Source organism: Nerophis lumbriciformis, linkage group LG21 (assembly GCF_033978685.3).
Source record: "Nerophis lumbriciformis linkage group LG21, RoL_Nlum_v2.1, whole genome shotgun sequence".
Classification (NCBI taxonomy): Eukaryota; Metazoa; Chordata; class Actinopteri; order Syngnathiformes; family Syngnathidae; genus Nerophis; species Nerophis lumbriciformis.
In genome coordinates this window covers 19,717,084-19,732,330 of record NC_084568.2, presented here as the reverse complement: position 1 = coordinate 19,732,330, position 15,247 = coordinate 19,717,084, and the positions used below count along the sequence as shown (strand labels likewise).

At 42.5% G+C, this 15,247-nt stretch overlaps 1 protein-coding gene across 3 annotated transcripts in view; it reads left to right on the top strand.

Moving 5' to 3' along the window:
• The first annotated feature begins 340 nt into the window (after positions 1-340).
• Positions 341-15,247, top strand: part of rprd2a (regulation of nuclear pre-mRNA domain containing 2a) — a 50,509-nt gene continuing 35,602 nt past the window's right edge. The window contains exons 1-2 of one of the 3 annotated variants that reach the window (XM_061982751.2): positions 342-557; positions 619-815. In XM_061982751.2, coding sequence (XP_061838735.1) covers positions 641-815 — 175 coding nt within the window. In that variant the 5' untranslated portion in view covers positions 342-557; positions 619-640. Of the gene's footprint in view, positions 816-15,247 lie in introns of all 3 variants that reach the window. The other 2 variants (XM_061982752.2, XM_061982750.2) reach the window with 2 other exon arrangements.

The window sequence follows — 15,247 nt, the reverse complement described above, 5'->3', positions numbered from 1 at the left end:
GGCACACCACTGGTTATATGATCAAATACGCTTAAAAGAAACACGCGTACTAACAACGTCACTTACATAAAATATGTCCGTAAAAACGCATTTCGTCCATAACTAAAACATGTGGAGTACAGGGTCTAGCATTGCTAGCGATAGGGCTAATCATCCTGCATTACGTATTAGTTTATGACATTAATTACGAAACATGACATTGTGTTCTCTAGTCAAATATGGTGATAATATTGTACGATATTTCAACGTTGAACAAAAGGTGTAAAACACACAAATATAGCTCGCTATGTGACTGTTAGGCGTTCGTCTCCGAACCGGATATCCGGTTACGACAGGCGTTTCAGTTACTTTCCCCGGCTAGAAACTTGTTATTTTGACTTTCCAGTACGAGTGCAACGCAGTGTTCTTCGCTCAGCACGCTATATATTTTTTAAATCATAAAATACACACACGTCCCTTACTTTCACACGCTAATTGCGTGCAACTGCAAAACGCAGATCTACTCAGTAGTAATGATTTTGTAATATGACATAATGGCTGCCGAGTCTGTGCTTACGGTAAGCTAGCCGGCTAAGCTAGCAAGCGCTATAAGCTACAGCTAACTTTGGTGTTTTTTAGCGAGGCCGGGGGTTTTAAAGTCATGGCGGCGGGTCGAGGGGGCGACGCGGGCGCCTCGTTCGAGGCTGTGCTGGACAGAAAGTTGCTGAACGTGACGAACACAATGGACTCCATCCAAGGACTGTCAACGTGGTGTATCGACTACAAGAAGTACCACAGCATGATAGTGAGGCAGTGGATCAAGTGTTTAAAGAAATGTAAGTCAAACTCTTTTTTTATTTTTTTTACTCTAATCCATTATGTTGTAATGCAAGCCATACTTAAATATTAACGTAGCTATTCTACCCAAGTGACGTCTTGTGTTGACATTCAAATTCTCAATTCCCACTATAGCTAGCGAAATTGCACTCTCTTGAAACATGTGAAACTACTCTAGGCAGTGTTGGCGCTAGGAATTTTCAAAAATGGGGTCCCAGGGACCCCATCAAGTCATAAGAATGGGGTCCCACTTATTTTTGTAAGCGTTTTGAAAACAAATGATAAATGTATGCATTATCCTGTTATTTCTCTGATGATGCAATTGTTGATGACTGAAGTGTTGTTACCAACCAAACCTAATCCCCCCCCCCCGCCCCCCCCCCCCCCCTCCACATCCCACACCCCGGATTGTAAATAATGTAAATAATTCAATGTATGTACTCTGATGATTATCTTGTGTGATGACTGTATTATGATAATAGTATATATCTGTATCATGAATCAATTTAAGTGGACCCCGACTTAAACAAGTTGAAAAACTTATTCGGGTGTTACCATTTAGTGGTCAATTGTACGGAATACGTACTTCACTGTGCAATCTACTAATAAAAGTCTCAATCAATCAATCAATCAAATTCTCACATTCTATATTGTGTTTTGGAAAAAGGTTGTCATAAACGTTACTTAATTCTTTGAAAAAATAATACAAAAGAAAACATTTTTTTTGCATATGTAAATGTATTCAGTTATAAATAGAGATGTCCAATAATGGCTTTTTTGCCGATATTGTCCAACTCTTAATTACCGATTCCGATATCAACCGATACCGATATATACAGTCGTGGAATTAACACATTATTATGCCTAATTTTGTTGTGATGCATTAAACAATGTAACAAGGTATTCCAAAATAAATCAACTCAAGTTATGAGGAAAAAAAATGCCAACATGTGAATTATATTTGTGAAGTGAATTATATTTACATAGCGCTTTTCTCTAGTGACTCAAAGCGCTTTACATAGTGAAAACCCAATATCTAAGTTACATTTAAACCAGTGTGGGTGGCACTGGGAGCAGGTGGGTAAAGTGTCTTGCCCAAGGACACAACGGCAGTGACTAGGATGGCCGAAGCGGGGATCGAACCTGGAACCCTCAAGTTGCTGGCACGGCCACTCTACCAACCGGGCTATATATTGAAGTCATATAGTGCATTATTTTTTTTAACATGGCTCAAAACAGCAGCTTGGAATTAGGGACATGCTCTCCCTGAGAGAGCATGAGGAGGTTGGGGGGGAGTAGGGGGTAGCGGGGGGTGTATATTGTAGCGTCCCAGAAGAGTTAGTGCTGCAAGGAGTTCTGGGTATTTGTTCTGTTGTGTTTATGTTGTGTTACGGTGCGGATGTTCTCCCGAAATGGGTTTGTCATTCTTGTTTGGTGTGGGTTCACAGTGTGACGCATATTTGTAACAGTGTTAAAGTTGTTTATACGGCCACCCTCAATGTGACCTGTATGGCTGTTGACCAAGTATGCATGGCATTCACTTGTGTGTGTGAAAAGCCGTAGATATTATGTGACATCCCTAGTTATAAACATTCATTCGCTTTCTTCTTTCCTTCATGGATCTAAACTTTACCGTTGCCGGTATTGTTTTTCTATATTTTCATTTAATAAGTTGTAGATGTGGGCAGCACGGTGTAACAGGGGTTAGTGAATGTGCCTCATAATACGAAGGTCCTGGGTTCAATCCCCGGGCTCGGGATCTTTCTGTGTGGAGTTTGCATGTTCTCCCCGTGACTGCGTGGGTTCCCTACGGGTACTCCAGCTTCCTCCCACCTACAAAGACATGCACCTGGGGCTAGGTTGGTTGGTAACACTTAATGGGCCCTAGTGTGTGAATGTGAGTGTGAATGTTGTCTGTCTATCTGTGTTGGCCCTGCGATGAGGTGATGACTTGTCCAGGGTGTACCCCGCCTTCCAACCGAATGCAGCTGAGATAGGCTCCAGCACCACTGCGACCCCAAATGGGACAAGCGGTAGAAAATGGATGGAAGTTGTAGGTGTATTTATTTCAGTATAAAAGTGTAAAAAGTTTTTTGCTTGGGTCATGAAATGATGATAATGGTGTGCCAGGGCATACATACATTATTTATTTTAATCTCTAGAGTCTACATCATTTTCAGATCTAGCACTCAATTCTAAGTTGTTGTTTTTTTTAATGTTGTTTTGTTTTGTTTTCCGCCATTTTTTGACAAAGAAAATGTTTTTTTTATGGCAAACACACAAAATATGCAAAATCTTCCACAAAAACTATTTTTCAAAGTGGAATATTTGATGTGAAGTAATCGGAGCCTTGGATAGGTCAATAATTCATAAAAACATTGATTTTCATTCAATATTATATTTTGAGCAATGACAGAAAAAAACCCCAGCTTTGTTTTATTAGTCAACATTGCAACTTTTATTTCACATTTCACCTGTAAGCTTTTTTTATTCCACTTTTGTTATGTTTTTGTTTATTTTAATAGTATTTTTAGAATGTGCCGTGGGCCTTTAAAACATTAGCTGCGGGCCGCAAATGGCCTCCGGACCACACTTTTGACACCCCTGCTATAGATACTAAAACAATTAAATCTGATAAGGCTATCGATAAAAAGCCTGACGACGCATGCGCGTTGATCATAACGCACAGTCAGCATCTCTGCTTTAGTAAACAATGACGTCACTGTCAGCGATGCGAGCGACACTTGCTAACTTGTCAGGCATTTCTCCAAGAGACTCCTTTTGAACACTCCTCGCACATTAACACTTCAAAAGGCACATGCCCCGGTTATCTTCTCCAGCTCACGACACTGACATTGTGAGTCCTAGCTCTCCTGGCCAGAGAGAGAGAGACGTGCCGGTCCTCAAGTGATGGCGTGATAAGAACGCAACGTCACAATAAACAAAACAAAACACCGGCGGAAAGCAATAATCGATAAAAAAAACAAGCAAACTGGAGTTTTGACACGGAGTCCCTTGGACGCGCGGACTTACAGAAATGCGCATCCTTTCTGATTTCAATGCGTAAAAAGACACAAAAAGTGCGTTAACGCCAACACTGTCTAGGGATCAATATGCCCTATCGATACCGGTAATCATCGGTACTGTATTATATGTAATTGGTGTAAATAAAGACGTGGGAAAAAATGCATGTTTTATTAGCACAGGTGGTTGAAAACCACCAATATCATGTAACATCTCACAGCAGGGAAGTCTTGTATCAACACCTGCTTTATAAGACTTGACCTATGGAAGTATTATTGTAGCAAAATGATTTGCAAATACACCTGTACTAATTTGTATGTCTGTATCTCAATTTGTTTGTGTGTGTAATCAGAGCTGAGTGTGTGTGTTTTTAGGTTGATTTCCATATTATATTCCATATTATATTCCATATAACATTCAAAACTGCACTTACACAGTGGTTGAAAACTAATCAGACATGCACGCACGATTAGATTATTCACTTGTTTTTTTTTGCTTGTTTGTTTTATTTTTTTGTCCATGGTATGGGCTTATGGTATGCTTGTAATGTGTAATGCCTTGTGATTTATGTATTCTTTTGTATCATGACCTGTTGAATGTTTACTGTATTAACCTGCCTTTAGGACAACAGATGAAAATGAGCTATTACAGGAAGCTGATGATAAATTATTGCTACTCTAATCCACTCTGTTGTAATATTCTCCCAAGTAACGTCTTGTGTTGACATTCAAATTCTTCATTCCCACTATAGCTAGCAAAATTGCACCCTCTTAAAACATTTGAAACTACTCTAGGGATCAATATTCCTTATCGATACCGGTAATCATCAGTACTGTACTATATGTAATTGCAGTAAATAAAGACGTGGAAAAAATGCATGTTTTATTAGCACAAGTGGTTGAAAACCATCAACATCATGTAACATCTTACAGCACGATTGTACTGTGCTTCAACATACGAGTATTATTATAGTGTGTGTTTTTAAGGTAAGACATATTATCTGGCGTTTTGTTTCGCAATATTATGCAAAATAAACTTTTCTTACCTTCTGGTACCTGCTAAACTGTATTTGGGATCTGCATAAGTCCTAAAAAATTGCGCACGTCCGCCTTTGTAGTCCGTGATGACGCCGTAGACGATAAGCTTCTTTTTCTCGATCTTCTTGTTATGGGACATTCATCCTCCGCTGTTGCCATTTGTAATATAAAGTAGTGTAAAGTTCTTACTTATATCTGCCATGAAAGTGCTAAAACATACCGGTGTAGTGAGTTTACATTATTCACCCAAGGAACTTCAGTTATTAGAGAGTTCCGGTCGGACGGTTTTTCACGGGACACACTTCTGGCGGATGAGGAGATGCTGCTCTGTTATTGATTTAAGTAAAGTCTGAATGTCATTAAAACAGTTAGCTCCATCTTTTGACATTTCTTCCACACCGTCCTTGCACGCTACACCACTACAACAAAGATGACGGGGAGAAGACGCTGCCGAAGGTGAGCCACGTAAATAAGACCGCCCACAAAACGGCGCATCTGGAAGCGACTGTCAGAAAGCGGCTGGAAGATGATCTGTAAAACATCATCTGTGCAACATTTTGACCAAAGAACCACCATTACATGTTATGTAGACTACAAGGAAGTGTTATACATTTAGAAAAAAAATAAAACAAGACTCCTTTAATGCGCCCTATAGTCCGGCGCGCCTTATATATGAAAAAAGATCGAAAATAGACCATTCATCGGCAGTGCGCCTTATAATCCGGTGCGCCCTATGGTCGAAAAAATATGGTATTTCCATATTAAACAAGTCAACTATATTTCAAATGCAAGGACCAAGTGCAATGCAGTTGTTATCATTTTGTAAGGACCACACAGTTCCATCTCTGTGTGTTCTGGTGATTACAATTACACTCAGCTGGAAATAAAATGAAGGTATGGCATTCATGTGCGGAGCACAGACCGTTTACGTGACATATCTTAAAAAATACATAGGATACGTAAATCAGCCAATGCCATTTTGCATCAGAGCAACTTTATGTATTAATGTATTGCTTCTTTTGTTCCCTTTTTTGAGTGGATTAGTATTGGCCTGTGTATTACTGAATTGCTAAAAGGGCGGTTGATAAAGCACAGTAGCGGCGGTCGTGAGTAAAGCGCGTTCACTTCAAACTGACAAACATTATATATAAGCATGTGTGACTTTGAGGGACTTTTGTGGAGCAAATATTGTTGTTACAAACTTTTGTGTGATGTTGTTTCCTTATGTGTGATTATTCCATAATTATTCGATCCTATACCTGTTTTTCTTTATGCCTTGCAGCAGCACCGAAGTGAATGTGACTGCGCGCGTGCCATGATTATGACTGTCAGTTGGGGAAAAAAAATACCAATAGCCGTATCATTTGTCCAGAATCTCAAAGGTCCTAATAAAAATTGACACCAAAAAATACCACTACTCTGCTTACATTGCTAATGATGACACGTCCATTAATATTATAGAAGAGAGCTCGTATGTTGACTGTACACGCAATGTTATTTTAACTTGTGCAAAATAAAACTAAAATACTAAGGATTGGATCTGAGCCGAGGATGTCGTTGTGGCTTGTGCAGCCCTTTGAGACACTCGTGATTTAGGTCTATACAAATAAACTTTGATTAATTGATTGATTGATTCAACAATTTGTTTTAACGATTTGATTCGAATCATAATTTGAAGTCGCTGATACGATTCAGGGACAATATTAGTTTATTTAGAACGATACAATCTGAAATGGTTCAGTAACTTTTTAGCAAAATAAAAAAATCAACCAGCGTGCCTGTGAAATAAACACTGGATACTGCAGGTGAAGTTTCCTGTATGAATTATGGATACAACAATTACCTGCCAATGCATTCACATCTTATTTGAATAAAGTGCACCCAACACTTTAGGTTCAAATAACAAGAGGAAACCTGTACTGCTCTCATTTACAGTATTAAAGAAATGTTCAATAAAAGTACAGTAACCAACATTTTAACAGAATTACTTGCTACGTCTGCTTTTGTTTTTCCCACGTAAAATAATCCAATATTAATATAAAAAATAAGTTGCAACCAACATATCTTTAAGTTGAATCTGTAGTAGATTTACCTACTACTGTAGCTGTTGTTTTTCAGCTTTTTTGTTGTTGTTTTCGGTTCTTTGTTTGGCAACATCCGACAGATGCTCCATGAATGCTGCTTTGCCTGCCGGTCGGCATGTGTCAAATCCCATGGCGCCATAGGTGGTTTGAGAGATCTGACGTGATGCCATTGAATTTTTCCTATCCTACAAACAGCCAGCGGCTTATTAATAACATCTCTGTGTTTGCAAAAGCCTCAGTGTGTCCACACACTGGATCGCAATGGTGGCTTGTTTATTTCTCGTTCGCCTCGTTCTCCGGTATCCGCCAAAGTGCTTTGATGGCGCGTGGCGATGACGTCACAGACAGGCGACGGACTTGCGTAATTTTCTAACGTCTTTATTTGTATGACACAAGTTTTATATAAAGTCTGCCATTCTTAAAGCCAATGTTTTCTTGGCAGAACATCTTTTAATTGTTTTACTTGAATGCACGTCATTTATTTGTTCAAAACTTGCTTACAGTTTTATCTGAGGTCCCATCTTGGTGTATTTTGAAGTGAAATCTGCCAGCCAGCACACCAGTCAGAGTCTCCTCCTATGTCATAATATTGTCTAACAGAGCTGCTGTGGTAATGGCAGCAAAGCTTTATATTTTGGGATGCACATGTATTTTTTTTCCCAAGCCGATACCAATACATTCCTGCCTTGTAACGCCAATAAATTATTAAATCTTAGACCGCCTCAGTCTTAAGGTCGTCTCTGACAAACGTCTGGCAATTTTTTAAACGTTGTAGGAATAGAAATAAGCCCTGGGCCTTTTGTTCCAGGTGTCCTTTGGTCAGCTTCTTTAGCAGAAGGCGTCTTCATTGTATTCCTCTGAAACAGTGAAAAAGTCAAAACACGATTGACGCCATGTTTGTTTACAATAAGTTCAGGTTTACAGCACAAATTGTACAATGGCACACAGGAGAAAGTAGCATTTGATTTGTTCACCTTTACCCATCTACAGCACAGTGTTGAGTATTAAACTCTGAGACTGGTTTATTAGGATATTGACCACGTCAGGGTTCCGGTCAGGGAACACACGGTCATCAATTGGACTTGTCAACTTTAATGGTGCATTTTGGCGTATACACCATGAATTGATTAACATGGACCCCGACTTAAACAAGTTGAAAAACTTATTCGGGTGTTACCATTTAGTGGTCAATTGTACGGAATATGTACTGTACTGTACTGTACAATCTACTAATAAAAGTTTCAATCAATCAAGCAATCAAAACACAGCGGTACTTTGGGTTAGGTTAGTATCCGTAATACACAAGTAAAATACTTTATTAATATGTATGTTATCTAATTAAACAACAATCTGTGTCTTATGCCTATAGATATGTTTAAAGTATAGAACTAGAGACATAATATAAAGAACAGAAAACATACATGCACAAACAAGCTGTCAATATATTGCAGTTTCATAATAGCATGTGTGAACTAGCCACATTAGCAGCAGCAATGCAAGCCATAACAGTGAGATGTTAGCTGGTAGCTTCTTAACAACCCGGCACCAATAATGTTCTTAAAACACCACTAACCATTACACAAACACAGTAATGTCTATTAATAGTCTAAATTAGTCTTACACAATCATTAACATACTCACATTGTCAAAGACTAGTTCACAGATTGAATGTAGCAGACAGAACAAGTTACCACACATTAACACAAGTCAAAAGCGAAGCAGAAGTGACACTGTCAAGAAATGCTTCAAAATAAAAGTCTCTGGAAACGTATATAAACATGGAGAATTCTTAACAATTTGAATTAATTCTAGTTCCGGTTCTGATTCCAGTTCCTCGTTTCGATTCCGATTTCCAACAATTCTTAATTCCGATTCTTTTAACAGACAGGGTCAATAATGTACTATTCTTACAGAGCTATTTTCAAGCAGTATAGAAATATTCAACCTTGAATTTAAAACTTTAATTTAAATGCTATGAAGTTTCTTTCCACATGGCTGGCTACAGTAGGTAAGGTTGTATTTTTGCTTAATTCCTGTGAGAATCCTCCGTGATACCTGGGCCGACTTAACCTAACTGAGGGGGTTTTCGAGGGTTCCCCCAAACCACATTAAAAAAAAGTACAAGGTAGACAACACATAATAATATAAATTAATATAATGCAAAAGGTGAGGTGGCGACTTGCCCAGGGTGTACCCCGCCTTCCGCCCGAATGCAGCTGAGATAGGCTCCAGCACCCCCCGCGATCCCGAACGGGACAAACGGTAGAAAATGGATGGATGGATGGCTGGATGGATAATGCAAAAGGTAATGCACAGTATGTAAGCATGAGCATGACCATTAAGAAGCAACACTCCTAATCTAAACATATATAAATACATTACTGTCTGAGCAACTAAGGTGTTTTTAAATGTGCTTTTAAGGACCGCTTAACAGAGTGGGACGCCACAGCGTCCACTAGAAATAATAAATAATAATAATAGATTTGATCTATTATGCACTTTTCATGTACCGTAAATGAATTTTAACGCTCTACTGTATAAACCAAATTTAAAACAATAAAAGCTTAGCCATTAAAGCAGATAAAGTACGAAGACTGAAACACTATCAGTGAAGCAAAAGAAACACAAAACAGGCACAATAGTGGGTTTTCTAAATGTATATATTTTAGATATTTAAAAAAATAAGATTTAAGTATGTCCTGTACTTTTCGCGCATGTTTATCAATACCACGATAATGGTAACCGTGATAATTTTGGTCACATTAACCGTGATATGAAATGTTCATATCATCACATCCCAACGTGTGTGCATGTCAGCAGTTGCGCGACATCAACAGAGCAACCCAATAGTTGCTGTTATATTATCCCCTCTCTTACTCTTATTAATCTTCTTGTTAATTTCCTATTTCAGATGTAATGCTCTTCCAATTACACTTCTTAGACTTTACTTAGTACTGATTTCTGGTTAAGCAGCTAGCTTAGCTATGAGTTTGCCTGCTCCTGTGTAACATTTTTAGCCTCGTCCTACAGTTTTTAGTGATAATAAAACTTAAGAAATTCAGTTTATTTTACAAATTAGAGGATTATTCTGTTAAAATAAATACATTTAAAAAAATTAAATAAAAAATAAATAAAAGGAGCGGCTTCACACGGTGTATGGGCGATACTGTTTGTTGCATAAAGCTAATTCTTCCGGTCGGCAGACTGAGTAGCGAAAATAGAAATCAACATTTAAAAATGTAGATGATTCTGGGAGAATCTGAATGTAAGACCCAGTTTCAACGCTCGATGTCCAACCCTGGAGACGATACACGATATTGGGCTCACGACGAGAAGAAGATATAGTGTATGGTGGTATAAGACTACACGATTTTGAGAAAAAACTAATTGCGATTTCTTTTCTCCAAAATTGCATTTGGGATTCGATTTGCAATTTTTAAAATTTTTACATATAATGCATAAAACTGCGAAAATAACGAGTGAAAGAAGACACCTTACTTTTAGACTGTCAATCAACATATTATTGTCTCAAGGTGCCACACATTAGAACAATATGCAATTGACTTATAATTGACTAAATATTTGGCTTTATGCAGACAGACTCAGAGCCTTTGTATACGTAATGTTCTTAAACTGAAGAAAAAACAACAACATAAAAACTATACAGTGTTTATATGTAATCATAGTATAAAATAATAATGCAAATAACCATTTAAAAAGATATACACTTTTGCACTGTAATTGGAAGGTGGTAATTTTGTTATCCTAAATAGATAAGCAAACCAAAAATAAAGTGCATTTGGAAAAACAAGCTCGAAGACCTCGATGAAGAACAGAAACCAAGGACCCAGATTTCCCTCGCCCGGACGCGGGTCACCGGGGCCCCCCTCTGGAGCCAGGCCCGGAGGTGGGGCACGATGGCGAGCGCCTGGTGGCCGGGCCTGTCCCCATGGGGCCCGGCCGGGCACAGCCCGAAGAGGCAACGTGGGTCCCCCCTCCAATGGGCTCACCACCCATAGCAGGGGCCATAGAGGTCGGGTGCAGTGTGAGCTGGGCGGCAGTCGAGGGCAGGGCACTTGGCGGTCCGATCCTCGGCTACATAAGCTGGCTCTTGGGACGTGGAACGTCACTTCGCTGGGGGGGAAGGAGCCTGAGCTAGTGCGTGAGGTGGAGAAGTTCCGGCTAGATATAGTCGGACTCACTTCGACGCACAGCAAGGGCTCTGGAACCACTTCTCTTGAGAGGGGCTGGACTCTCTTCCACTCTGGCGTTGCCGGCAGTGAGAGGCGACGGGCTGGGGTGGCAATTCTTGTTGCCCCTCGGCTCAAAGCCTGCACGTTGGAGTTCAACCCAGTGGACGAGAGGGTAGCTTCCCTCCGCCTTCGGGTGGGGGGACGGGTCCTGACTGTTGTTTGCGTTTACGCGCCAAACGGCAGCTCAGAGTACCCACCCTTTTTGGATTCACTCGAGGGAGTACTGGAGAGTGCTCCCCCGGGTGATTCCCTCGTTCTACTGGGGGACTTCAACGCTCATGTTGGCAGCGACAGTGAAACCTGGAGAGGTGTGATTGGGAAGAATGGCCGCCCGGATCTGAACCCGAGTGGTGTTCTGTTATTGGACTTTTGTGCTCGTCACAGATTGTCGATAACAAACACCATGTTCAAACATAAGGGTGTCCATATGTGCACTTGGCACCAGGACACCCTAGGCCGCAGTTCCATGATCGACTTTGTAGTTGTGTCATCGGATTTGCGGCCTCATGTTTTGGACACTCGGGTGAAGAGAGGGGCGGAGCTTTCTACCGATCACCACCTGGTGGTGAGTTGGCTGCGATGGTGGGGGAGGATGCCGGACAGACCTGGCAGGCCCAAACGCATTGTGAGGGTTTGCTGGGAACGCCTGGCAGAGTCTCCTGTCAGAGAGAGTTTCAATTCCCACCTCCGGAAGAACTTTGAACATGTCACGAGGGAGGTGCTGGACATTGAGTCCGAGTGGACAATGTTCCGTACCTCTATTGTCGAGGCGGCCGATTGGAGCTGTGGCCGCAAGGTAGTTGGTGCCTGTCGTGGCGGTAATCCTAGAACCCGTTGGTGGACGCCGGCGGTGAGGGATGCCGTCAGGCTGAAGAAGGAGTCCTATCGGGTTCTTTTGGCTCATGGGACTCCTGAGGCAGCAGACAGGTACCGACAGGCCAAGCGGTGTGCGGCTTCAGCGGTCGCGGAGGCAAAAACTCGGACATGGGAGGAGTTCGGGGAGGCCATGGAAAAAGACTTCCGGACGGCTTCGAAGCAATTCTGGACCACCATCCGCCGCCTCAGGAAGGGGAAGCAGTGCAGTGTCAACACCGTGTATGGTGGGGATGGTGCTCTGCTGACCTCGACTGCGGATGTTGTGGATCGGTGGAGGGAATACTTCGAAGACCTCCTCAATCCTACCAGCACGTCTTCCTATGAGGAAGCAGGGCCTGGGGAATCTGTGGTGGGCTCTCCTATTTCTGGGGCTGAGGTTGCCGAGGTAGTTAAAAAGCTCCTCGGTGGCAAGGCCCCGGGGGTGGATGAGATCCGCCCGGAGTTCCTTAAGGCTCTGGATGTTGTGGGGCTGTCTTGGTTGACAAGACTCTGCAACATCGCGTGGACATCGGGGGCGGTACCTCTGGATTGGCAGACCGGGGTGGTGGTTCCTCTCTTTAAGAAGGGGAACCGGAGGGTGTGTTCCAACTATCGTGGGATCACACTCCTCAGCCTTCCCGGTAAGGTCTATTCAGGTGTACTGGAGAGGAGGCTACGCCGGATAGTCGAACCTCGGATTCAGGAGGAACAGTGTGGTTTTCGTCCTGGTCGTGGAACTGTGGACCAGCTCTATACTCTCGGCAGGGTCCTTGAGGGTGCATGGGAGTTTGCCCAACCAGTCTACATGTGCTTTGTGGACTTGGAGAAGGCATTCGACCGTGTATCCCGGGAAGTCCTGTGGGGAGTGCTCAGAGAGTATGGGGTAACGGACTGTCTTATTGTAGCAGTTCGCTCCCTGTATAATCAGTGTCAGAGCTTGGTCCGCATTGCCGGCAGTAAGTCGGACACGTTTCCAGTGAGGGTTGGACTCCGCCAAGGCTGCCCTTTGTCACCGATTCTGTTCATAACCTTTATGGACAGAATTTCTAGGCGCAGTCAGGGCGTTGAGGGGATCTGGTTTAGTGGCTGCAGGATTAGGTCACTGCTATTTGCAGATGATGTGGTCCTGATGGCTTCGTCCGGCCAAGATCTTCAGCTCTCACTGGATCGGTTCGCAGCCGAGTGTGAAGCGACTGGGATGGGAATCAGCACCTCCAAGTCCGAGTCCATGGTTCTCTCCCGGAAAAGGGTGGAGTGCCATCTCCGGGTTGGGGAGGAGATCTTGTACCTCGGAGTCTTGTTCACGAGTGGGGGAGGAGTGGATCGTGAGATCGACAAGCGGATCGGTGCGGCGTCTTCAGTAATGCGGACGCTGTATCGATCCGTTGTGGTGAAGAAGGAGCTGAGCCGGAAGGCAAAGCTCTCGATTTACCGGTCGATCTACGTTCCCATCCTCACCTATGGTCATGAGCTTTGGGTCATGACCGAAAGGACAAGATCACGGGTACAAGCGGCCGAAATGAGTTTCCTCCGCCGAGTGGCGGGGCTCTCCCTTAGAGATAGGGTGAGAAGCTCTGTCATTCGGGGGGAGCTCAAAGTAAAGCCGCTGCTCCTCCACATCGAGAGGAGCCAGAGGAGGTGGTTCGGGGATCTGGTCAGGATGCCTCCCTAGGAAGGTGTTTCGGGCACGTCCGACCGGTAGGAGGCCACGGGGAAGACCCAGGACACGCTGGGAAGACTATGTCTCCCGGCTGGCCTGGGAACGCCTCGGGATCCCCCGGGAGGAGCTGGACGAAGTGGCTGGGGAGAGGGAAGTCTGGGCTTCCCTGCTTAAGCTGCTGCCCCCGCGACCCGACCTCGGATAAGCGGAAGAAGATGGATAGATGGATGGATGGATGGAAAAACAAGGTCAGGTTGCCTTTTTTGTTGTTGTTGCCATTGCCGCTCGTTCATTCGTGCTGATGTCCATCCGATTTGAGGCTGAAATATTACCACAACGGGACATTAGGCCTTGTAATCATTGTTTTTTCCTACTAATTTGTGTTACTTTGTGGAACGTCTCACTAACGAGTTGTAAGGCTCTCTGTCCGTGCATTCCTGTGTGTGTTAAACTGGCGGTCTTGCTCTCTGCCCACCGAGTTAATGATTGGGGATGACTGAAAAGAGTGATCACTGCTTTAAGCTGGCATGTACGCTTAGCTTTTTCACTAGGAGCAGAGGTGCTACTAATTCAAAAAATGTAGCAGCACAGAAAAAAAATTAGGATCAATTTGAAACTAACACAATTGCACTATTAAAGGGGAACTGATTTATGATCTGCAATAAAGTTTGACGAGCAAGGAAACAAGGAAGCAACTGATCAGTCAAAATTTTATGGGCGGAATAGAGGACCTCCCATTGGATCTGCTGTAAGCATACTTTTATTTACGTTTATTTATGAGTGAGATTGCATTACAAAAATACATCCGTCGTCATGTCTTTCATAATGATTGTGAACGATAGGCGAAATTCCAAAAAATTTGAAGTTCCCCTTTGAAGAAATTATATCATCATAGCAAATTATGCGATGACGTCGTGGTGACCAGACCGCTAACCACTGACTGCGTATACTAGGGCCATCAGAATCAGACTCAGAAGTACTTTATTAATTCCGGAGGGGAAATTAAGATTTTCAGCACAATCCCATTCAAGATCAGACAAATATTACATGTCTACTTTTTTGAATGTACAGATGGGATCTGTAATGTATTGGTGTCTGTGGGACTACTTATCCTAAGTGGTGCCTTTGGACGAGGCTCTTTTGTGGTTTTGCGATAACGTGAGTACTGTACTAAGTCACATTTTTAATACTGTACAGTTTGTACTTTTGTTCATGCCGTGTCCTCAAAACCATTGTTGACATCCATGCTATGGTGGCTCTCGCTGTAAAATTCTAACAAGTGACTTAAAAATGCTACCGCAAAGCAGAAGCAGCTGCAGTTACAATGACTGCAGCCCAGACGTTAAAATTACGATATAAACAAAAAGGGAATTACATCGTACAATAGACATTTTTATGGTGTTGTACGATATATATTGTTGTATCACACCTAGTGACAGCGGTGTTTATTTAGTAAAGAGCTTCTGACTGCGAAACAAATTACGGATGCACCATGAGAAAACCAAGTCCGAAAACCAA